General features: G+C 44.9%; 1 protein-coding gene and 1 long non-coding RNA gene across 2 annotated transcripts in view; one reads left to right on the top strand and one right to left on the bottom strand.

Moving 5' to 3' along the window:
• Positions 1–7,497: 7,497 nt before the first annotated feature.
• LOC147999404 (uncharacterized) lies at positions 7,498–23,782 on the bottom strand. Its single transcript, XR_015644056.1, has 3 exons — positions 23,643–23,782; positions 10,810–10,951; positions 7,498–9,123 (listed from the first exon to the last, which is right to left on the bottom strand). It is a non-coding gene; the product is annotated as an uncharacterized LOC147999404 (long non-coding RNA).
• The window catches only part of Tbc1d9 (TBC1 domain family member 9), a 101,106-nt gene continuing 84,772 nt past the window's right edge, over positions 7,828–24,161 (top strand). The window contains 1 exon segment of the mRNA NM_001415072.1: positions 7,828–8,677. Coding sequence (NP_001402001.1) covers positions 8,548–8,677 — 130 coding nt within the window. The 5' untranslated portion in view covers positions 7,828–8,547.

The raw sequence follows: 24,161 nt of genomic DNA, 5'->3' as shown, positions 1-24,161 counted from the left end.
GTTTGGTTTGGTTTGGTTTTGGTTTTGGTTTGATTGTTGCTGTACAGGGTGGATTTTTTGGGTTTTTTTGTTTATTTGTTTGTTTGAGTTTTTTTTTTTTTTTTTTTTTTTTTTTTTGGTTCTTTTTTTTTTTCGGAGCTGGGGACCGAACCCAGGGCCTTGCGCTTCCTAGGCAAGCGCTCTACCACTGAGCTAAATCCCCAACCCCTTGTTTGAGTTTTGTTTGCTTGCTTTCTTGTTTAGTTGTCAAGACAAGGTCTCACTACATAGCCCGGGCTATACTGAAGCTCTGTGTGTTAGATCAGGCTAGCCTCCAAGTTGAAGATACCTGCATGCCTATGCTTCCTGAGTGTATGCCACAACACCGGGTTTTGTTGTTTATTGTTTGGGGCCATTTTTTTCTACTTTTTAGTTAGTTAGTTAGTTAAGCTTTTTTGTTTGTTGGCTTTTTAAAATATTATTTTCCAAGCCAGGTGGTGAAAGCACATGCCCTCAACCCCAGTACTTAGGAGTCAGAGGATCTCTGTGAGTTCAAGGCCAGCCTGGTCTGCAGAGCGAGTTCCAGAACAGCCAGGGACACACACAGAAGCCCTGTTTTGAAAAATACAAACAACAAAACAAACAAGCCAAACAATATTTTCCGTTTTAGTCAAACATGCCATAAAAACTGAGATTCAAGGAGAATATGGGGTTTCTGTATTGAGAACGTTCTCTGTGATTTTTCTTTTTTAAAACACAGCCAGACTTGATTGGGATGTAGATGCCTCCGCAAAACTTGGCATCTTCTTTTGTAAAAATACAGGTCTGCAAATAAAAGTACTTTATGTCAAAAAGATCAATAAAAATACCACTTCCTTTTAAAACATTAGGTTGGCAGTGTGGCACAAGATACTTTTTCTCTCCCTGAAACAACATTATCCCACTTTCCCAACTTGCCAGGCTGGTGTTGACTCAAGAGATCTCCTGTTCCAGCCTTCCCTGCACACATGTGACTACAGGTACCTGTCACAGGACCTCCTGGTGCCCTCTCTTTCATCTTCTTCCTCTTCTTCTCATAGGTATAGATAATTTAGATAATTTATACTCCAATTGTCAAAAGGCAACCCTCTCCACATTAGAAGGATACAAAACAAAATGCATTATATTTATGCAATACCAACGTGCACTCAAGAGTAGACAGGATTTTTGAAGCAATTGTCAATGCAGGCTGTATAGATCTCTTATATTCGGGCTGTAAATACTCCTCCCTACCTCACCTCTGACTTACCTTGAGGAATTGGGGTGAACCAGCCTGCCTCCATCTGAAAGCCATCTTATCACAAACACAAACCAGGCTCATTCCTGTTTGTGACTAAACTTCTGTTTCTCAAGGATTGGGCTATGCCCTACCTGTAACCTTAACTACAAATAGTTCTGTACCGCCTGTCTCAGGAAACGGCAGCCATGCCTTTGTTTCAAAGACTTAGTATAACCATCTTGCAAACCTAGCTTTGTCTCAAAAGCTTTCTATGACTACTTATTGTTGTTATGAAATATAATACGGTGAGGGGTACCCATGCAAGGTGTACCCCTGAGTAATTATGCCATGCAACAGATCTGGTATAAAGGGGTCCTGCTGGGGAAAGGGAGAGGAGTGAGGACCTGGAGAAGGGGTAGAGTCAGACAAGTGGACATGTATACAGACAGACAGACAGGTAGACAGACAGACAGGTGCAGAGCCATGAGGGCAGAGAAGGGGTGAGACAGAGAAGGACAGAAAAGGGAGAGGGAGAGACCAGCTGGGAAAACTGGGAACAGAGCCAGCTGGAGGGGCAGGCTGTCCGTTCGTAAGCAGCCTGTCCAGTACATCTGGAGGCAGTGGCAGATGATGACATAAGCTGTTGCTAGGTCCCTGGAAGGAGCTTCGTGGCATCACCTGTAAGCCAACAGTTGTTATGACCACCTTACAATCTTGTCTTTGTTTCAGGCGATCACTAGGACTAACACACGTTTGCTCTTGCGCTCTCCCGTAACTCACCCACTTTGCCTGCCAAACCCCTCTTGTTTGGAAGCTTCCCCTCCCTGGGCTATAAAAACCTTATCTTTCTCACATCCAGTGTCGGTCTCTTGTCCCAGGAGAATGCCTATGTACAGATAAAAAAAAAAAGATTAGTTAATTTGGTCATGATGACTCTGGGTCATTTTCCTTGAATGCTTGGGATGAACAATTGTCCCACACGCTGACTCCAATCCTCTGCCACCATTTTCAGCAGGGCAGGCATGTGGTTCAGTGCTGGTCTATCAACAGATAACTCCTAACATCTAGACCACAATGATGGGTCAAGGCCATAAGAGTAGATAAATGGGTCACACTTTGTCTTGAGGAAAAGTGAGGTAGGTAGAGTAGAATGAAAGGAGAATTTCAAGCTGTTAATAACTCAGGCTGGTGGTGCTGTTCTGAGGAGATTCTGGAAACTAGGAAGGCAAGGAGCAGTTAGAGGAAGTGTGTCACTGGGATGTATGTCACAGGTCTTTGGGGACAAATTATCCTTGGCCATGTCCTGCTCCTTGTGCTTCCTGGTCAGCCATTAAGAGGACAGCGATCCTGTGCCTCAGGCTTCTGCTGCTACCACGTATCCAGGTACATGGAACCGCGCAAGCACAGACTGAAACCTCGAGGCAAAACAAGTCATGTCTCTCCTAAGTTGTTTGTGTCTGGTATTTTGTCATAGTAAGGCAAGATTAACCAGTACTGTACCACATGACCCCAGTTAAGTCTCTCTGCTTTTCTAAGCCTTCATTTCCTCGCATAGGAAGTGAAGAATTCGGTATTCTCATTTCCTTTCTGTGCAGTGATAAACACGAATACCAAAAGCACCTTATGGAGGAAAGGTTTCTTTCATCCTATGCTTCTAGTTAACTGTCAGTTGGTGAGGGAAGTCAGTGCAGAACTCATTCAGGAACTCAAGCACATAAAGAAGAGTTTCCTGGCTTGCTTTCTGTTCAGGCCCACAAAGTTCTCTCGTTTTTTCATACACAGCCCAGACCTGCCTGCCCAGGGATATTCCCATCCACAGTGGGCTAGGATCTCCTACCTCAACCATCAAGAGAGACAATCTATTATACACATGACCACAGGCCAACCCAATCTGGGCAATTCTTTTCCAAAGTATGTTTTGATTGACAATAAAAGTGAACTAGGACACTCAGAAGTATAACTAGGGTTTGTTGTAGTTAAAATTGTGCAGGGGGTTGCTATACCCCCCGTTGTCTTTAAATATCAACTAGGGGCTTCTACCCCACTTTAGATATTACTCCCTGATAAAGGACACAGGAGCCTTTAGATTTATAATAAGCAGATATTAACCCTCTATGCTACTTTGTCTACTTCCGTGTGGTGATCCTCGAGATGCCCTGCTCTGCCTGGGCCACTCCTCCTCCATCAGACCAGCCCTTGTGGCCATGTGCTCACGATCCACCTACCCCATGGGGACTTCCTTCTTCCTTTCTCTTCCTTCTGTCCCTTCCTCAGACCTCAGTCTTGCTCTGCCCCCTCTTTTGTACCCAGCCCAAGGCTATGGGCATCTTTATTAAGCAGTCAGGGGTAACATGAGGGGCAATGTTTGCATAGCTTCATTTGGTGTTTATGAGAGTTCACATAAGGCAACCAGGTCTCAGGACACAGTATTTAGCATTTGAATACACAGCAGCGCCAGACCAACCCCTTCAAGGGTTTCCTAGGGTCTTTTTCTCCCTAAATCCAGTTGAAGCTTAGAAGTCCAATAGTTCTGTAAATACATCTTTGTTGGCCACTTATAAACTCACAAATGCTAAGTCTGGGGAAAACATTCTCCATCTGCTTTGAGAATAGCCATAGTACTTAATTTGAAGTAGACCAGTCCCTTATTCTGCTGTGACACTCTTTCCCACTCATTGACTTGCTCTCTCTGATGGCAAATAATTGGCGATGCCTCTCTGTTCATTTTGCGTTTCATGTTCCCCCTAAAGAAGCTTCTTTCTTCCTTCCATGAAGGTCTGCCCCAAGTGACTCTGATGGAAAAAATTATTATTTTATTCATTTTTAAAAGATTTATTTATTAGATAAGTACACTGTAGCTGTCTTCAGACACACCAGAAGAGGGCGTCAGATCCCATCACAGATGGTTGTGAGCCACCATGTGGTTGCTGGGAATTGAACTCAGGACCTCAGGAAGAGCAGTCAGTGCTCTTAACCGCTGAGCCATCATTCCAGCCCTCATCTTTATTTTTATTTTTATTTCCAGAACATCTCAGAATTCAAAAATAGAATGAATGAATGAATTGAATGAATGGGAGGAAGGTACCACAGTTACATGTCAGAATCCAGTTTGAGGACTCTCCTTATGTAAGGATACATTATTTGCTAAAGAATGACACCTTGGACTCAAATAGTATGTAAATGCAAAGAGTGTTTTACTCTGCAGAAGTCCAGCATGACAGGGTCTCCCATTACCAAGACGGACAGACAACCAAGTGAGCTTGCAGGCCTGATTTAAAGCACATGAGGGAACTCTGGGGTACTTGACCTCTATGTTAATCTGTTGGGTCCATCTCTATGGACATTCCATTACCAAGTTGTGTGGCCTGGAAACTTGCTGGGAGGTCTGGAGACTGTTACTGAGGAAGTCTGGAAACTGCGGCTAACCCACTGTCCTTGCCTCAGGCCAGGTGGTGGGGCAGCTTCTGAGGCCTGGAATTGCCTGGAATTGCCTAGCTCTTAGAGACAGAGATTTAGGCCTAGTTTTCCCATTTGAAGCCTGTCATGGAGTCAGCCTAGTCTTCTCACTTGCTCTTTCAATCCTGTCTGTGAGGATGGTCCTGGCTATCTTAAAACTGAAAGAAAAAGGTGGCTTTTATGACATGGATGAGCTGTACTAGTTGCAGACCTGCCATTGTGACTGGTCTATCTGGTTTTCCAGATGTCCACATAGTGAAGGTTTCTATAACCAACATCAAAGCTACTGCAAAGGTTTACATCCATTATACCTTTTCTTTTTTTTTTTTTCTTTTTTGGTTCTTTTTTTCGGAGCTGGGGACCGAACCCAGGGCCTTGCGCTTCCTAGGTAAGCGCTCTACCACTGAGCTAAATCCCCAGCCCCCATTATACCTTTTCTATAGTCACCTTTGGTGGTCTGAATGCGCTTGGCCCAGGGAGTGGCACTATGAGGAGGTGTGACCTTGTTGGAGTAGATGTTGCCTTGTTGGAGAAAGTGTGCCACTGTGGGGATATGCTTTGAGATCCTCCTCCTAGCTATCTGGAAGTCAATCTTGTCCTGGCTTCCTTCAGGTGAAGATGTAGAACTCAGCTCCTCCTGCACCTTGCCTGCCTGGATGCTGCCACCTTGATGATAATGGACTGAACCTCTGAACCTGGAAGCCAGCCCTGATTAAATGTTGTCCCTTATAAGAGTTGCCTTGGTCATTGTGTCTGTTCATAGCAATGGAAACCCTAAAATATTGGCATTCTTCCCTCTTTAGACAGGAGAAATCCCAAGGAGCCTGCTAAAGCTACCCTCCTTCCAGGTTGGGCAAGGAAGAGGGGGGCATTTAAAACAACACGGGCTCCTCATGAAGATGAGAGGAGTAGCTTCTTCTGGGAAGTGGTAGCCCTTTAGCTCCCTGGTAAATTCCCTCTGCTGTAATTGAAACTGACTTCTTTACTGACAGAGCACACCAGGAACAGCCAGGGATGAAGGTCTCCTGGGTCAGATCCAGTACTGATCAGTAAACTGTCTGACTACTCAGGAACCTTTGTGTGCTGGTTCTTCTCAACCAACTCTCAAAGTGGGAGAACTCAGGGCAACCCCTACACACACAGCTGAATCATTGACCGCACCTTATCTAAGCATCTGTGGCCTGCTTCTCTCTTCACATGAAATGAAATCGTTTCGGGGGCTTTAAAACAAAATGAATAGAGAACTAAAGATATTCTCTCATCTTGCAGGCTGTTAGAACAGTTAGGGCCCTCATGCATCAGTCCTAACTGAGATCCATTTAATTACCTGTTCATTACAATGCCACACTAAAAAAAAGGCACAGAATGCAGAATTACAACACTCCTGGTCATACCAGAAAGAAGGCAGTCTAAAGAAACACTTGTGGCACCCTTTCCCCTCTAAATACTGAAATAATGCCCCCGCCCACCCCCCCAATTAGAATTTCCTCCAAAATCGTATGCTGGAAGGAACAGATTGAAGCCTGGTGCCAGCCAAAAACAAAACAAAACAAAACAAAAAAGCCCTGGGTCCAAAGAATAGATTCCATACACTGTAATACCTTGTCAGATCACCTTGTGAGGTAGACAGGAGCAAGACAGTGATGATTAACAAGACTATACCCTGACCAGGGCTGCTTAGTTATGCATGCCACTGCTCCTTCATTTAAAGCTACACCTTACAGCATTCCAGGACCCTGAAAATGGACTGGGGGTAGGAGAACAATCTTTGTTCCGGTTCCCAGTGAGGCCACATTGAGTAATCTCCTTTCTCTCCTCTGCAGCGCCTCTTACCTGTTTAAGTGGCCTAAGACACTGGGCAGTGAGGCCTAGCTTGTCAGGACTATCAGGGCCCAGGCTCTGATCCTAAAATCTGTTAGAAGCCTGGCACCTGAAGGTCACCACAAACTGCCCGTAATTCCCCATTTTGGTCAATGCCCCTCTATAGGTTATCTGGTAGTTTGCAAAATTTGCCTTATGACCTCCGTGTGTGTGTGTGTGTGTGTGTGTGTGTGTGTGTGTGTGTGTGTGTGTGTGTGTTTATTCTGCTCAAAGTCCAAGTTTGTTCTCCAAGCATTTTTGCAAGATTTGTCATATTATTAATAATTTTATGTTTTAACTTCACAAAGGCAGAGATTTTCCTATGCTTTTTCAATTTTTCCTTATGCCATAGGTATAATAGACATTCTATTGAATGAATGAGTAGGTGATTGAATGTGTATATTGCACAAGAAAATAGTATTTGGGGGCCAAGACACTAATGAAAAGCTAAGCTAAATTTGCACTTTAGGTCATGTAGAGGTTTTGGTGTTAAGTCACATATTTGTTTATTTGGTTTGGATTTTGGAGAGAGGGTTTCTCTGTGTAGTCTGTCATGGAATCCGCTGTAGAACAGGCTGGCCTTGAACTCACAGAGAGGCAAATACCTCTGCTGGGATTAAAGGCGTGTGACACCACGCCCAGCAAGCCAGGTGTTTGATCAAGATAAGGATCCTAAAAATGCCGTAATTAAGGGACTTTGTAGATTCTTTGAAAATGCTAGTTTACAAGTTGGGCAGTGTAGAGCAGACTTTTAATCCCTGAGTTTGGGCCATTGCAGAGTCTAGTAAACCTCTCATCATATGAAAAAGGAAACCTCTTTTGCTGACAACATTTCTCTGATCTCTTGGGTGATGCGTTTAGTCGCATCAGATATGCGGTAGATGAGCTGAGACCACAAAGAGATTCCACGAATGCAGGGAAAGATGAATTGTTAAGGATAAAAGTGCCTGGTCTGAGGATCTCTGGTTTAATTTTCTTAAACAAACAAACAAACAAATAAACAAACAGTGCATCCATTAAGTTAGAATCCACCTCTGAATTCTGCCATACTAGTGCTCCTCAAAGCTTCTAATGCCCAATATAGGAACAGCTGTGGTGAGAATTAGTTGGTTTAAGCTTTTGGGCCGTTTCCAACTTCACTATAGCTTACGCCCCGTAGGTCAAGGAAAGAAGTGATGTAATGCAGTTAGCGGGGCCGCTTTAATTACAAAGGAATGGGAGGGGAGGGGCCACCGGCGGTGACAAGTTTAGCGCGTGACTTGATCCAGGGATGCAGGAAACAAAAACATTACCAACCATTGGCTGCGTCCACCTTCGACTCCTGGCTCTAGAGCCGGGTCTAAAACCTGGAGCACACGTTTCCAGGGCAGGGGTGGCGCTGTCCCGCCGAGCGTCAACCTTGAATACACACGACACACGCAGGCTCTGCGATCGGGGCAGCTTCCTCCACGCTGGGATGGGCGTGGGGCCCTGCGCTCCGCACACAGTTCCCACCGGGCTCGCGAGAAGCCACCCGCCGTCACCCGGGCTCGCGGCGACTGAGCCGCGCTGTCGTCATTCATTCGCTGCTCCCGGAGCGTCCTTCCAGCTAGCTGCCCCGACGCTCAGTGTTCACGAGCAGTGATCTCCGGCTGGGCTACTGGAGATCACCGCGCCCTGAGGGCTCTGATTCCCGCACAAGCTCGCCCTTGAACAGCGCCGCGCACCGAGACCGAGCCCTGCAGCTTGCTCGCCCCTCCGTGGGTCGGGCCGGGCTGCGAGGCTGTGCGCCTGGCGAGCGCGGCGCCGCGGAGAGGATGCTACTTGCTCGGTCCCAATCCCCGTCGTCGTTCCCGGCTGCCCGCTGGATCTTTGTCGCGGGCCGGGAGCCGCGGGCCGCAGTCTGCTGAAGGCCATCGCGGCCCCGCACCCACAGACGGGCGGGCGCGCGTGTGCCCGGGAGAGCGCGCCAGTGTCTGGGCCCCTTTGTGCGACTGCCCGAGGCCACCGGGACCATGTGGGTGAATCCCGAGGAGGTGCTGCTGGCCAACGCGCTGTGGATCACTGAGAGAGCCAACCCCTACTTCATTCTGCAACGAAGGAAGGGCCACGGGGGCGACGGAGGCGGCGGCGGCGGATTGGCGGGTAAGAACCGGGCACTGCGGGAGGCTCCGCCCGGGGCCCTGCCTCGGACACCAGGGACGCCGCCCGGTCTCTCGGGTTGGGCTGCCTGCCCGTCCTGACTGGGGGCCTGGAAGGCGTCTAAGTTGTGATTTTATTGTCCCCCGGACTAGGAGAGAAACGCCTCTTTCCTGACCCTCTCAGGCGATGGGGTCTTCGAGTTCTGGGTGACCCACAGAGGGTTAGGATAAGACTAGCAATGAGTGAATGGAGAATTATTATTAAGAATCGAACGCCGGATTGCACACTCTCCCTCCCCCACCTTTAACATAATGTATTGAGAAGAGAGACGGGAGGTGATTAGCCTGGACTCAGCTGTCTTTATGGGCAATCAGGTGTAAAATACCTTTTGTTACCAGGGAAGCAATCTGTTCAGAGGTTGATGTGGTCACTTCCTCTATTCATATGACCTATGAAAATGAATAAGGAAAATGGAATTCTTTTGTTGCATGAGATCCGGCATAAAACAAAGCAAGTTATTTGGCTCTGGTCATGAAAAGAAGTAGGTGTATAACTGCGTTTTAACTAGTTCGGTTAGTTCTCAAACTCCTTAAGCAAAATGTTACCAAGGTTACTAGCAAATCTCTTCGTATAACCCAAGTATTTCCATATTAGAAAGATCTTGCTATATCAACTAGCTGTTTTGCATAGGGGGAGGTTACGGTTTACAGTGTTAAGAGATAGTAGACCTTCCCTCATGTTACTAGAATATTTATTCTAGCCAAAGTTAGTGACAGAAATAGAGGGTTTACTAGGAAAGAGACTGCAGACATGGGATGGCCTGCTGACATCGGCAGAGTTGAGACTGCATTTCCCAGTGTGAGTGTTAGGTAGGTAAATTGCCCCTACAATGACCTGCTGTATATAAATGGTAGTTCTAGTTGGGGTGTGTACATAACTGTGTTTATAAACTGCTTTTCTCCACATTAAAGTGCAGATGGCTTCTGGTAGAGCATATGCTAGCGTGCTTACGTTTGAAATGTTTGGCTAGCGCAAGCAATGGCTTGTAGGTAACCTGCTGTTCTTTGCATTTTTTTCAAAACAGTGATACAGAAAATCTGTAGGGTTGCAGACCTTGTTGTGAAAGTCCTGACTAGCGTCTTCCAATGCTCCAGTTCATTTTGTAGATGGTCTTGGACTGTGTGTGCATTTTAATGTATTACATTGTAATTTCAGGGACATGCCTAGGACAAACATGAATACATGTTGAGTTTGAGTTTCTGTAGCATGCCCGATCTTTCCCAGTCACTTGCACTAGGATGTGAAAATTAGGCAGGGGGGCTAAGGGGGTCTTCTTTTTTTTTAATCTTCCTACTGTATTCTGATATTTAGAAGTCTATTGGCATCTCATCTTGTCCACTTAGAATCTGTCCCGGATGACTTTAGTCTGCAAAGATTTAAATTTCTGCCTTTTAGATGCTTTTGTAGATGTTGTTTTAGGAACGATTGAAACTACTCCTGCCAACAGAAGTTGTTTTCCACCAGTGGTGGTGATGGGCCTGGTCCGGTAATTGGTACTCATAACAATTGATAGCAGGGGCATCTTGGAAGTCGTCGTACCGTGTCTCGAATGTAATAGTGTGGGGTTCATTCATTAACTTGTGCGATCATTAACAAGTGTTTATTGGCAGCGTCAGTGTCACAATGCTTGCAGCTGAGTAGAAGACAGATGACAAAAAAAAATCATAAATCCATTTAAAGTTGTTAGTGTGCAGGGCACCAGCAAAAAGCAGAGTTCGGCTTCCGTCAAATGAGAGGCCTTACGGACAGAGACTGGGTTGGTTACCTGAGTCGAAAAGCAAAGCAAAGCAAAGGAGGCTGGCACTGTGTGAGGCCTGAGAGACACAAAGCAACCGTTTCACCGGAGAGAAAACCGATGGAGCCAGGGAGGAGGTGGTCCATCTTGGAAGATGTCTCCTCCTGCCAGAAAGGAGGACGGGCAAACCATCTACCTCGTCCCTCCACCAGCTGGTCTCCATTGGAAATGCTCTGCATAGACTTTTGTTTGTTTTGTTTTGTTTTGTTTTGTTTTGTTTTGTTTTGTTTTGTGTTTTGAGACAGTTTCTCTGGGTAGCCCTGGGTGTCCTGAAACTCACCTCGTAGCCCAGGCTGGCCTTGAGTTTAGAGATCTGTCTGCTTCTGCTTCCTGAGTGCAGGGATTGGAGGCGTGTGCCACCACTGTTACTGATGTCACTTTCAGTGGACACGCCTTCAGAATACTTCCTTGAGTCGTTTTATCTGAAAAATTTAAAGTATTTTTTAAATAAAACTGCACAAAATAAGGCGCAGAGTACAAGAATTTACCAGAAAGTGAACACTTTGCAAACCATCACCAGGACAAAACGAGGGACTGTTACCAACACCCAACCAAGCCTCACTCTCACCCACCCTCAAAGCTAAGAGCTGTCTCACGCTTTTTGGTCAACACATCTTGTTTTACTTCTGTTTTTCAACAAGGAACGTAGACCTAAACCACGATAATTTGGGTCTCTAATTTTTGTTTGTTTGGGCTTTGCTTTTTTTTTTTTTTTTTTTTTTTTTTTAGAAAGGGATGAAATGGAACTGTACAAACTTGTGTGTTGCTTGGTGATACTCGTAAAAACTGTTGCTTGTGGCTGTTTGTGTATTGTGCAAAGCCCTTTAGGAGTGTAGGAGAATCCATTCATCATCTGTTCTGTTACATGGCTGCTGGTTGGGCCTTGGTGGCTCACCGGGGCCCTGTGAATGCTGAGTCTGCAGCTTTTAGCTGTTTCATGGCACCAGTGGGCCACCTCCCTTCTCTGGGTTTTAGTAATAACGAGTGGCAGAGTTGACTTATTTTCTAACTAAAATAAGTTGACCACATTCACACGTACCCACTGACCATTTTGCAATTCTTTGTGTCATGATTGCTGTAATATTTAGTCCTTTCCACTGAGTTGCTCTGCCTTTTTCTTACTGACATATGGAGATTCTTTAAAGTTCTGGAGGTGAGTCTGTTTAAGTGTGGTAGAATCTTCATTTTCTTTTTTGCTTTTTCAGTTCCTAAATGGGAACAGGTGTTTCCTTTTAACATCCAAATCCTTTAGAGATCCCTTCCCCCTTACGGTAAGGCCTTCGTGTTGGCCAGTAACTTATTCTTTTCCTCCTAAGAGATAAAATGTAATTATCGATAATATCTTCCCCAAACTCTGAGCTTTAACTTCCAAGTTGGTGTCTAACATTCACTCGGATTTAATTTTGGCACACCATACGATGTGGAAGGCAAGTTTTACTTAAGAAGTGTGTACATGTTTAATAATCTGGCATAATTTGCCAGAAACTCACTGTAGTCTCACTGTGGGTCTGATTTTATTACAAAGCAAGAGGCCAAGTGTGTGCACCTGTGACTTTGTCCCTGTTAGTAAAGTTTCTACCAATGCCACACGGTATTTTCTTTTCTTTTTTTATGCTTAAAATATGAAGAAGTTTCTTATTGTAGATATAAGGGAGAGAGTAGGAAGAGCAAAGCGAATAGGCTGAACATGGCCGGCAGATTACTCCGGACCATGAGAGGAGAGAGCAGGAGGGAGAGCGGGAGAGAAGCCTCAGACCGAGAGAGGTGGGCGTCCCAGGCCAAGAGCCACCCTGTGTTTCCGGAAGAATAGATCAAGTAGAACTCGTCCCCCAGCTCTTGTTCTTTAGGAATTATTGCCCGGTCTTTGACTTTCACAACGATAATATTTTAGAATTAGTTTAATTTACCACAGAAAACGATAGCCCTCCCTACTGGTGGGAAAGGCTTCCTGCAGCAGCGGACTCTGCTGGAGGAGGGCGGAAATCTAGGGCGGCTGAGCGAGCCATTCGCGTTTTCAATTGGACGGCTTTTAAAATCGAAGTCTGTCAGGGGTGGGGGTGCACGCCTTTAATGCCAGCCTTGAATCCCAGCGGTCCGGAGGCAGAGGCAGGCAGATCTCTGAGTTCAAGGCCAGCCAGGCTGTTTACACAGAGAAACCCTATCTCGAAAAAACATAAATAAATAATTAAATCAGAAAGGCAAATAAATAATCAAAAATAAAGTTGGATTGTGTAATTACAGAGAGCTCGTTCGAGTGCTCGCGGTAGGCACAGCTTTGGCTGCTCCTCCCTCACCTGTCTACTTTGCGCGCCTTGAGGTGGGGTTATAGATGTCTTTGCACACTCATAGCTGCAGCGAGCTCTTACCAAGTTGAGTTCTTCACTGAAAAAACCTGTGTCTTCTGACTTGCTTGACCGGTATAAGGACTTATTTTATTAGTGGTTAGGCTACCTTTTGAAATTTTACTTCCTTATTAGTGTGTGTGTGTGTGTGTGTGTGTCCCAACATTGGTTTTCTAGATCTCTTTTTTGATTTCACTCTGCTTCCTTCTGCAGGCTGACGGACCCCTGCTCTCATCTGCTCTCTTGGGATTGGTTCAGTAGCATTGAATTTAGGCTCCCAGAGCAAGCACCTTTAGACTGCTGAACTCTCTTTTTTCATTTAAAAAAATTTTTTTTTTCCTTATCTGAGGCTTTGTCCTGTAGCTCAGGCTGGCCTGGCTCTCATTATGCAGCCCAAGCTGACCTTGAACTTGTGGCAACCCCTCTTCAACTTGAGCCTCCGGACTCCTGGATCAGAATCAACCCCGAACTCCAACTGCTTGCTTTGACACCTACTATCTTGTGTTTTGGGCTTGTTTCTTATCAGTAGCAAATTGATAAGATTCCTTTTCCTGACCCATTTGGAAGACCTGCTTCTCCTGGCTTGTGCAGTCAGGACACACATCTCCTGAGCATACACATGCCATTATACTAAATGCTCTGGTTTCTTTTACTTATAACCCCTGCCCTGTGGCGAGATGTGAGAGCTTTGCTGCTGTGTTTGTTTGCTTGTTTGTTTCAAGAAAGGGTTGCTCTGTGCAGCTCTGGCTGTCCTGGAACTCTCTGTAGACCAGGCTGGCCTTGAACTGCAAAGATGAATCTGCCTTTTCCTCCATAGTGCTGGGGTTAAAGGCGTGTGCCCAATGCCTGGCTGGGCTACTCTTTTTTGAAGGTTATGTTTGCTAAAGGCTTTTTCAGCTAAGACTTCTATGTGTGCTCCAGTATTATTTTAGTAGGAAAACAGGGAAATTACAAAAGGGTTTTTGACTTAGCAATGTACACTAGCAGTTATATATAGTTTTTTAACTTCAATAATTTTTTCAAAATTTTATTTATCATTGTGTATGCCTGCACCCCTCAGCTCTGTGTGTGTGTGTGTGTGTGTGTGTGTGTGTGTGTGTGTGTGTGTGTGTCTGTCTGTCTGTCTGTGTACTGGGTGGAGAATACATGCCACAGTGTATCTGTAGAGATCAGAGGATAGCTGGACATTAGACTCAGGTTGTCAGGCTTGACAAGTGCTTTATCCACTGAGTCATCTCAGTGGCCTTTTTAAAAACTTTTTATTGGGGTTTTTGAACTTGAGATCCTCCCACTCAGCCTCGGATACTGAGATTACTGGTTTGGGTCACTGCATCTGGCATTGTAGGCAAGTTTTTATGCTTTATCCTTCTTTAATCTGTGTGTGTGTGTGTGTGTGTGTGTGTGTGTGTGTGTGTGTGTGTGTGTGTATCCTAGGAGGTTATATATATCCTAGGGTAATATATACTATCTTTAACTTCTTTGCCCCCAGTCCTCAAATTTTTATGACACATTTTAATTAGTACATTTTCATTCCAACAGTATACAATCACTGTTATTTAAAAACGATTTTACTCTAGATTTATTTTTGTTTGAGTGTTTTGTCTGCATGCATTTATGTGCACTACATGTGTGCCCAGTGCCCACAAGGTCAGAAGAGGGCATGGCCGGAACTGGATTTAAGCCATTTTTATTTTTACATATTCAGTTACATTCGCTTTACTATCATTTGCTTGTTTAATCTTCTTCTATCCTTAATTTTTATTTTAAAGTCATTTTTTTCTATTTCCTCCAAAGTACCCTGTAGGGGAATTTTTACTAATTATTTGGTCAGCTAATAAAGACGACAAGAAGCCAACCATCGGGCAAAGATAAGACAGGCTTCCCAGGTCCGAGAGAGGAAGAGGGGACACGGAAGGAAGGAATAGCCCCTTACAGCAAGGCAGAGAGCAAGAGGTGTGCAGGGTGTAGACCGGAATTGTTAGACCAGTGGTGTCCACTGGAAGAATTCCAACATAGAATAGTTGATTAGTTTAGTAGATCCCGCGCCCAGCAGTTGTGTCATCTGTTGATTTTAAATATTAAGATTGTCTTGACGATTCAGGTGGGCAATTGGGTGGAGCTCAACCAGACTGGAGCCCTGGCTTGGCAAAGCAGGAGGGCAGCTGGTGGTCCAAGAGTCTAGTCGAACAAAACTTGGGGTTTTTAAAATGACCCACTACATATGGCGCCCACTGTGGGGCTCAAACTCAAGACCCTGTGATTAAGAGACCCATGCTTTACCGACTGAGCTAGCCGGACTAAAGAGATAACGGGGTAGAGCACAGGTTGGTGAGAGCGCGCTCACAGCCGGCCGCAGGGTGGTGGGCTGGCAAGAGAGGTCTCGGAGCTCTGGAGAAGCAGAGCCAGTGTTTGTGGGAGAGGCGTTGGCTAGGAGAAACACATGGGCAGAGGCTGCGGTCATGGTCTCTGGCCACGGTCTCAGACCGGTGCTCCGGGCTAGGAACAGGCAGATCGCCAATGCTCGTGCCTACCCGGGTTTAGCGTGGATTTTAAAATTATATCTAAAGGTCATCTCTCTCTGGGAGCATGCTAGCCGGACTGACCTGATTTGCAGGCAGACTTTTTAGTGTGGTCTAGAAGTTGTTCGTTGTCTTCTGAATGAATTGTTTCTCTTGAAAAGCCGACTGTTGCTCAGTCTATCACTTTGTTGTCCCTATGGGATCATGTTGTCACCACCGGCTTACAGTCGTCCTGTTTTTTACTTTGTTTTCTGGGATTTTGTTTTTGTTTTTCTCTGGTGGTTTTCCTGTTTGTTCGAGGTTTTGTTTGTTTGTTTTTGTTTTTGTTTTTGTTTCTGTTTCTGTTTTTGTTTTGTTTTTGTTTTTAAAGCACCTCCCATTTGGGGAATTCTATGGTTTCTTTATATATCCTCTATACTATGTTGTCTGTCTGTCCATCCCAGCCCCCACTGTCTGTGTGTATCTCCCATTTCTCCATCTCTTCTTGCCACACGACTTGAATTATGTCTGACTTTTTTGTCTCTCATACCACAGAGCAATCTTTACATGTTTTATCTATTTTCTTCTGATCTATGTTCCAGTTCATGGTTTTTCTTGCTGTGTTTAATCTGAAAAGTCCATTTGGTTTATTTTTATAATTTCCATATACCACAGTTCTCAAACTATTTAATTTACTGAGCAGGCATTGCTCTTCTGAGAGTCTTTTTCGCCTCAGCTGCCTGAGGTGCTCCAGGTCTCTTTCCCTGCTGTTCTCAGTTCTCATTCATGCCTTCTTATTTCATTATTTTGACAATTAGACTTCTCATTTTAAAGATTTCTATTTTATGTGTGTGAGGGTTTTGCCTGTCTGTTTGTGCACCACAGGCATGCAGTACCTCCAGAGGGCAGAAGAGGGCGTTAGAGCTCGAGCTCATGAAACTAGAGTTAGAGATGTTTGTGAGACGCTGTGTGGGTGCTGGAAACTGAGTCCTGGTTCTTTGCAAAAAGAGCCAGTGAGCTGAATCTCTGAGCCATTCCTCCAGTCCCAGGAGATGGTAGTTTTATTGTTTAGTAGAGAATTTTGTTGTTGTTGTTGTTATTGTTGTTGTTGTTGCTGTTACAAATCAAAGTTTAAATTTAAATATTGAAAAATATGAAGCTCAGCTCCCACATGGGTGATTTTGTTTGATGCTATTAGGTCGTGTGCTCGTAACACCTTAGTCATTTCCAGAGTAATCAGGGATCGTCTCCCTCCCTTGTTGGTAATGACTCCTGTCTGTCTGCCCATCTGCTCATAATTCTATTAAAAGCTGGTTATCAGCACTGCTGGGTCTGGCCTCCCAAGTAAATTGGGGTTTTTGTTGTTGTCCCTCTTCCTCCCCAGTCCCCCTACATTGCTCACCCACCAGTCTTTCTTTCTTTTTTAAGTTTTGTGTTTTGTTTTGTTTTGTTTTTCCAGACAGGTTTCTTTGCAAGTTCCCTGGCTGTCCTGGGGCTTGCTCTGTAAACCAGGCTGGCCTTGAACTCAGATCTGCCTTTCTCAAGTTTTGTGATTAAAGGTGTGGGTCCAAACTGCCCGCCCACATCAGCCTTTCTTTTCCTTGGGTGATTTAATTGGTCTCTGAAATGTTTGCTCTTTTAAGGTGCATTTTGTCCAGCTTGTATGGTCATTCTAAGGATTGGGTATTCGTACAAATTATTACCTTATGTCACATGCACCAGACACTGTACCCTTCACTTTCTAGAAAGGGAAACTAAGGCTCAGAGAGGCTGAGGGACTTGTTCTCGGTCCCACTGTTAATAGTGGAGTCCGGGAGAGTTTACATTTATTGTACAGTCATTGCAAGACTGATGCGTATGGTATATGCTAATCTAATTTCCATGTTACAACCACTGTGTTTGAGAATCTAAAAACAGCCCTGAGCTTTCTAGGAAAAGAGAGAGAGAGAGAGAGAGGAGAGAGAGAGAGAGAGGAGAGAGAGAGAGAGAGAGAGAGAGAGAGAGAGAGAGAGAGGATTCTAAGACCTCACCTGTACCTTTAGAAGCTTCTTAGTTTGCAGGTGAGTTAATTAAGACTTAGAAACTTCAAGCCGGTGGATATCACCAGAGAAGATGTCAGGTTGCCACTGCCCAAAATCAGAGTGTGAATCCTGTTGCTGTAAGAAATGTGGTTGTAGTTAAAGTTGCCATTTTTATAGAACCCAGGAATTCATTGGTTTTTCCTTAAACATGCAGACATTTATATAATATGTGTATACTTTCTATTCATACATGTATCCGTATGTATATATTTATACATGTTACTCTTAGTTCAATTATGTGTTAACTCCTAATGGAACTTAATGATTTCATGACTTCTGTATGTAACAGTCCCTGGCTATGTGACACTTGGCTCATAAAAATTTCATGCCAAGTAAGTGCTACGAGCAAGAGACAGTCTGTGCCCTGAGCAGATAGGTCTCCTTTGCTTAGTCTGTGATCTCCTCTCCCGCTGCTGTTCTCAACGTGGTCACCATGTAAATATGCCTCAAAGGGTCAGTGTGAACAAATGTGTATAATTTGCAGAGGATTTGACAGGATTTTTGACACCACTTAGGTGCTTTTGAACTTGCCTAAAACACAAGTCAAGAGGCAAGCAGCTGGCAGCTCCCCTGTGGATGGATGAGGAGTTTGAGAGCCTGACAGACTGCTCTGTCCAGCCTGGTTGGTACAGACAGGACCCACTCTCAAGAGGTCAGGGTTCCCACATGTGTGTACGTGTCAGGGATTCGGAGCTGGGAGGTTTATCTAGGGACAGATCTAGGTCTCTGCTGAAAGATAGGTTCTTGTATCCTACAGTAAAGGACTGGACCACAGACACGGTCAGGAATAGAAACAGTTGTTAGTGATGGAGAAGCTTTCCTAAGAATGGATGGAATGGATGGGAGCTGAGGGAACCCCAAAACACCGTGCCGGAGACGTCCAGTCCTTAACAGCCATTTACATAGCACCTGCTCCTGTACGCCATTAGCAGACTTTTCTGGTGCCGCCTGCGGCATGAAGCCCAGGGAAGGAGGGGCTGGCAGACTTTGCAGGCCTGCCTGAGCATGCGCTGTTTGTTTCCTGAAGCCTTCCAGTCCTTCCCTCCCACTGCCTTGCTTCATATGTTCATCTTGGCGCAGCTTTGCAGACAACATGTTTCCCCTACTGTGGTCAATGTGCTTTGCAAAGTTTCTCTTCCTGTATGAGTTTAGATTTTGCTTACCTTCTATCTAGCACATGCTTCTAAGAGTCTCAGGGACATTATAAGAAAATGTAAAAAGCATCCCTGGCTCTGTGATCCAGCTGCATGTACACAGCTGCATGTGAACAGCTGTATGTGCACAACTATATGTGACTCAGCTGTATGTGCACAGCTGCATGTGAACAGCTGTATGTGTTCCAGCTGTAAGTGCACAGCTGCATGCTCCCCAGCTGTGTGTGCACAGCTGGGTGTATTTGTAAGCAATGGAGTCAGAAAAAAGCAGACATCTGCCCACCTATCCTTATGGTAGACCTACTCAAAACAGTCAAGCACTAGAGTCAGCCTACCTGCCCATGGGCAGATGAATGGATAAAGAAAACATGGCACACAGACACAATGGAATATTACTCTGTAGAGAGAAGAATGGAAGGAAGTCTTGCCATCTGCAGGAAAAAGAATTGAGCTGTAGGTCATTGTGTTAAGCAAAATAAAGAAAGACAAGTATGCTGGGTTTTCTCTCATCCATCATGTGTGGAGATCAGAATGATAATAACAAAAGATGATTTGAAAGTAGTAGACAGACACTCAGGACAGTGAGGGGACCAGGAAGATCAGAGGTAGAGGAAACATGGGAAGGGTGGTTGGGAAAATGGGGCCAACCAAAGGACAACATATACGTGTATGGGCTTGCCGCAGCAAAACCACTGATAGCTACAATTGGTATGAATTAAGGGTAGCAATAAATTTGTAAAAAGAGCCTTTATGGATGTCAGTCCATTGTCTTCCTCCCCTGGCCCGTGTTCTCAGGTGGATATAGAGGAATAGTTACTGTAATTCACCAGTGTGTGAGTAAAAGAAGACCTCTGCAGCTGGTGGGGGATGGGAGAGACAGATGGGGGTGGGGGTGGGAGAGACAGATGGGGGGTGGAGTGGGAGAGACAGATGGGGGGTGTTCTTTTAAAACATAATGTTAAAGTAAATGTTTCTCTGTGCGACATTAAGGCAGCCTCACACTTAAGTATCTTTACTAGGCATTGAAGAGAATTTAGATCCAGAGACACCATTGTTTCTACCTCATTCCACTTTTTCTGCTTTCACTTCTCTTTCCTACCTCCCCCCACCTTGTCTCCCCCACCCCCTCCTTTGTGCACATTTCACCAGCTCTGTCACTCAGCAGTCCTCAGTGGCTCTCCTGTTCCTCACCTCTTTCCCTCCCTCCACCCTTTTCACAGGACCGATCCCCTTGGATACTGATGACCATGGGGAGGACTGGGTGGGAGACAGAGGACCTCAGATCCACCAGTCTCCTGTTCTGTGTGTTCTGTGGAGCACAGATGACAGCACAGTCACCTCCCACAGTGTCCCACCATGGCCTCAACCTCTAGCTCACACTTAATGGCATTTTAGTTTTCTCTTGGGTCACTTTACACATCTTTTCAGTGAGCTTAGATCACTGGGCTTCTGAGCTATGGGATCCATGCAGCAGGTCTGTTAAGGGCCCAGTGGCCCTCTGCTCTCTTGATGAGTTGAGTCAGAGGTACAGACCACAGGAACAAGACTCCACACTGTGTTAGAGCACAAGGGAGAGAGAGAATCTCAGGCTGACTCAAATGAGAGAAGGATGTTTCCCAGATGGTCAGGGTTTTCCAGAGTCATTGCATGTGGGTATGAGCCCTGCCCCACTCTGTCATGGTTCTTCATGTATGGCATACCTCATTATGATGGTACATCCTCTGCCTGTGGTGCATTCCTTACTATTATGCGGTAAAGGCTAGCCCAGTGTTTAAGTGACAGACAGTCTATGTGTATGCACTTCTCATTGTGGGAGAAGGGCTAACGTCTTACAGCAAGCTAAGTTAATTTGATGTCATAGTATGTTTGCAGACAGGCTGCCCGACCTCAAAGCCATTGTTAGATTAACCCTTTGCGGGACCCATGACTTCCGTTTGATCCTTTCTCTTTGCTCTTCTCTGTCCTCTTTCCCAGCGGGCTCAGTGACCGCCCCGCTTTGAAGACATCTTTGAGTTTGTTTCTTTGCCTATGTCCTGTGTGACCCCGTTTGTTGGAAGGTGAGTTAATTCTCAGAGCCACCAGGCTCTCTTAAATCTCCACTGCAGCCTGGGCTGAGATATTTCCATTTGGGTGAAATCAACTCTTCTGATTTTGATTTGGGAACACAGTCAGGTGAACAGACCTTGGCGTGATGCCAGCCTGGGAAATGCAAACCGGAACACGTTTTTCCTGGTCTCGTTCTGAGGCTCCCTGGGCAGGTGTTTGCTTGACTGAAGGTCAAAGGCAGCTCAAGGATTGATCCCTGTTTACACTTCAGACCGGAAAGCCGAAAGGTGAACTCTGGCTCTCCTCCACCCCTCCCACATGCTGTGATGATTAGTGACATTAAAACTTCAGCCCAGGATTGTTCTGAACTCTTGTGTAATAGTCTGATTGCATTTGGTGTGTGTGTGTGTGTGTGTGTGTGTGTGTGTGTGTGTGTGTGTGTGCACTCACATGTGCTTGCAAGCCACCATGCACATTTGGCAGTCAGAGGACAATGAAGGAAATCTGCTCTCTCCTTCCACCTTGTAGAACCTGGGGAGTGAACTTGGCCAGTGCCCTTGCCATCTCATCTGGACTCTTGATCTTCCTGCCTCGGCCCTCTGAGCACTAGAATTGTAGGAAGCATTACCACACTTGACCTTAGCCCTTCCTAATAAAAGAAATCATATGAGTTTCAATAATTGGAGAGAAATTTTGAACCTCTACTAATCTAGTAGTGAAGGTAATCTTTAATAAAAAACATTTTAGAGGTTGGGGATTTAGCTCAGTGGTAGAGCGCTTGCCTAGCAAGCACAAGACCCTGGGTTCGGTCCCCAGCTCCGAAAAAAATAAAAAAAATAAAAAACATTTTATTATATTAACCATTAACTATCAATATTATATTAGTTATTTCTTATAACATTGAGATGAATTATTTGTTTTTTCATGTTATCTTTATGTGTATTATACATTTTATATATTACATTACACTATTTACTATTTTAGTATTTATTATCTTTTTATACATAAGTATATAAAATATATTGATTATGTTATTTAATCATATGATGTATTTATATAATTGTATTAATTAATTATATTATATTTATCAATATTATTTATTATTATAAATTAATAGGCTTACATGTGAACTCTGACCACAGTACAAGGGAGAAATGGGGAGTTCACTTCAGTCTGACACTCTACATATTAACACATTTACTTGTCAATTGTGCAGTGAAAAATGCAGAACACATTCCTAGAAGCATCTTCATAATAAATCTGAGTTGTCTAAAGCTAAATTTAGACACAATTACTGTAGCTGTCTGTTTTCATTAGTATATGATTGTATTACTATTTTTTAACTAAAGTTAACAGAAGCTGAAGGGAGGAGGATATAACATTTATGTAAGTCCTGTAGTTCAGGCCTTCTGCTGTGATCTTTCCATAGATCCACTAATTTCATTTTGTAATAGGTTTGCTCTGTGACCAGTGAGGAAGCTAAGTGCTCAGAAAAAGTACATGCTAGTAGCAAGCGCCCGTTGAGTTTATGTGCTTAGCTTTGACTGATATTAGAAGGGAAGAGACTAAAAGGGAGACAAAAAGAGGAGTAGTGTCAGGAGCTTGGGAAAGCCAGCAAGGGAGCTAAGGCAGTTCAGGCCTCAGATGGAGCCTTGAGTATGCAAATTAGGAGACTGACTGAGTCTGTGCCCACCCCCATCTCCACCATACTGTTGTCCTTGACTGGCGACTACAGCTGCATCTCTGTGACATCTCTACAGGGCAGCCCCACATTCCCTACTTACATTTTTTGGAGGTCAATCCTCTGGGGAAGAACAGCAGATCATCCTTAGGCATGTCACTGGCCCTCTAGCCTTTACCTTGAGATGGGCCTCCTTGCCCTCCCTGCTCCCTAGCTAAGCCGATTTCCCCTTTTCCTCAGCCCACTTGGCAGAAGGTCCTGCGGCATCCCTACAGGGTGTCATGCTGTTTGGTTTTGTATAAAGTAACAAATCTTCAGGCCTTTTCTCAGAGCCTGTCATCGGGTCGTTACCTCTCAGTTGCAGAGTGGGTGTTTGCCCACATGACCGGTCCATGACACCTTCATAATTTCAAGACCTTCGTTTGCATGCTTTGTGGACATATTTATAATGGCTTGTGATCCCTTCCCCTTCCTTAGTGCCAATAAAAACATTGGTTGAAGGTTCTGGAGAGACGGCTCAACAGTTAAGATTCTTGCTGTACTTCATAACTGCAAGTTTAGCTCCTGGTTCCCACATAAGGTGGCTCACAACCTCCTGTAACTCTACCTTCAAGGGCTCCAACATCCTCTTCTGGCCTCCTAGAGCACCTGCACACACGTGCACATACCCATGCATGCATACGCACATGCACACACACAGTCATAAAGTAAATTAAAAAAAATAAATCTTTGGTGACCAACAAAAATCATACCTTGCACCCTCATGTGTTGCCTTTCAGTTTGTCACAGGGACTGTTTACAAACCCATGGTTTTTTGTTTGTTTTTTAAGATTTATTTATTTTATATGAGTACACTGTAGCTGTCTTCAGACACACCAGAAAAGGGCATTGGATCCCATTACAGATGGTTGAGAGCCACCATGTGGTTGCTGGGAATTGAACTCAGGACCTCTGGAAGAGCAGTCAGTGCTCTTAATCACTGAGCCATCTCTCCAGCCCCCACAATCCCATGTTTAAGCTGTAGTACACTTGAGCATGTATGCTTGTAAAGGCCACTTGCAGGTCTAATGTTCTTTGCTGATAATCAACTTTCAGTACAGTATTTTGAGCACTGACTGTTATAAAGTCCTTGGGGAAATATCTTTCCTTATTCCCTACTCTTGTGAACTAGATCTTTGATTTAGAGGTCCCACAACACTTACACAGAGTGGAAGAGAATATTTTCCTCTGGCCTGTGTGTGGGAGCACACAGACACATGCATAAACATGTATCACCCTCATACAACAACCGCGCCCCCCACATACACACACCTTCAGGGTCAGAAGCTTAGGAAAGTCAACAGCCCTGTAGAGGACATTCATCTTTGAAAGACCCTGGGAATGTCTTTGGAGCAAAAGCACTAGTCTTGTTGGAAATGGTATCAGCATATGAGCGTCTTATCAGGGCGTCTTCTGTTTCTATGCCCCTTCGGATGCCTCTTCCAAATTCCACTAAGCTCTGTGACATCACCCAGCCAGTGTGGTCAGTGTGCAAATGGAGTGGCCTCACTCATAGGCAGCAGATTTTCACTAGGTTCGGAGGGATGGTGGAGGGCAGAAGGGAAGAAAAAGATGGGAAAGCATTGACTCTGGTAACTGTCCCGGCTTTTGCTCTTAATCTCCACAAAGCAGAGTGACTATTGGGTCTGTCTTTGTAGAGAGTATAAAGCCCGAACTCTAGGGCTGGAGAGATGGTTCAGTGGTTAAGAGCACCCGACTGCTCTTCCTGAGGTCCTAAGTTCAATTCCCAGCAACCACATGGTGACTCACAACCATCTGTAATGGGATCTG

This window comes from Rattus norvegicus, chromosome 19, assembly GCF_021556685.1.
Source record: "Rattus norvegicus strain SHRSP/BbbUtx chromosome 19, alternate assembly SHRSP_T2T, whole genome shotgun sequence".
In the NCBI taxonomy this organism is placed as follows: Eukaryota; Metazoa; Chordata; class Mammalia; order Rodentia; family Muridae; genus Rattus; species Rattus norvegicus.
This window is presented reverse-complemented; position numbering and strand designations above follow the sequence as displayed.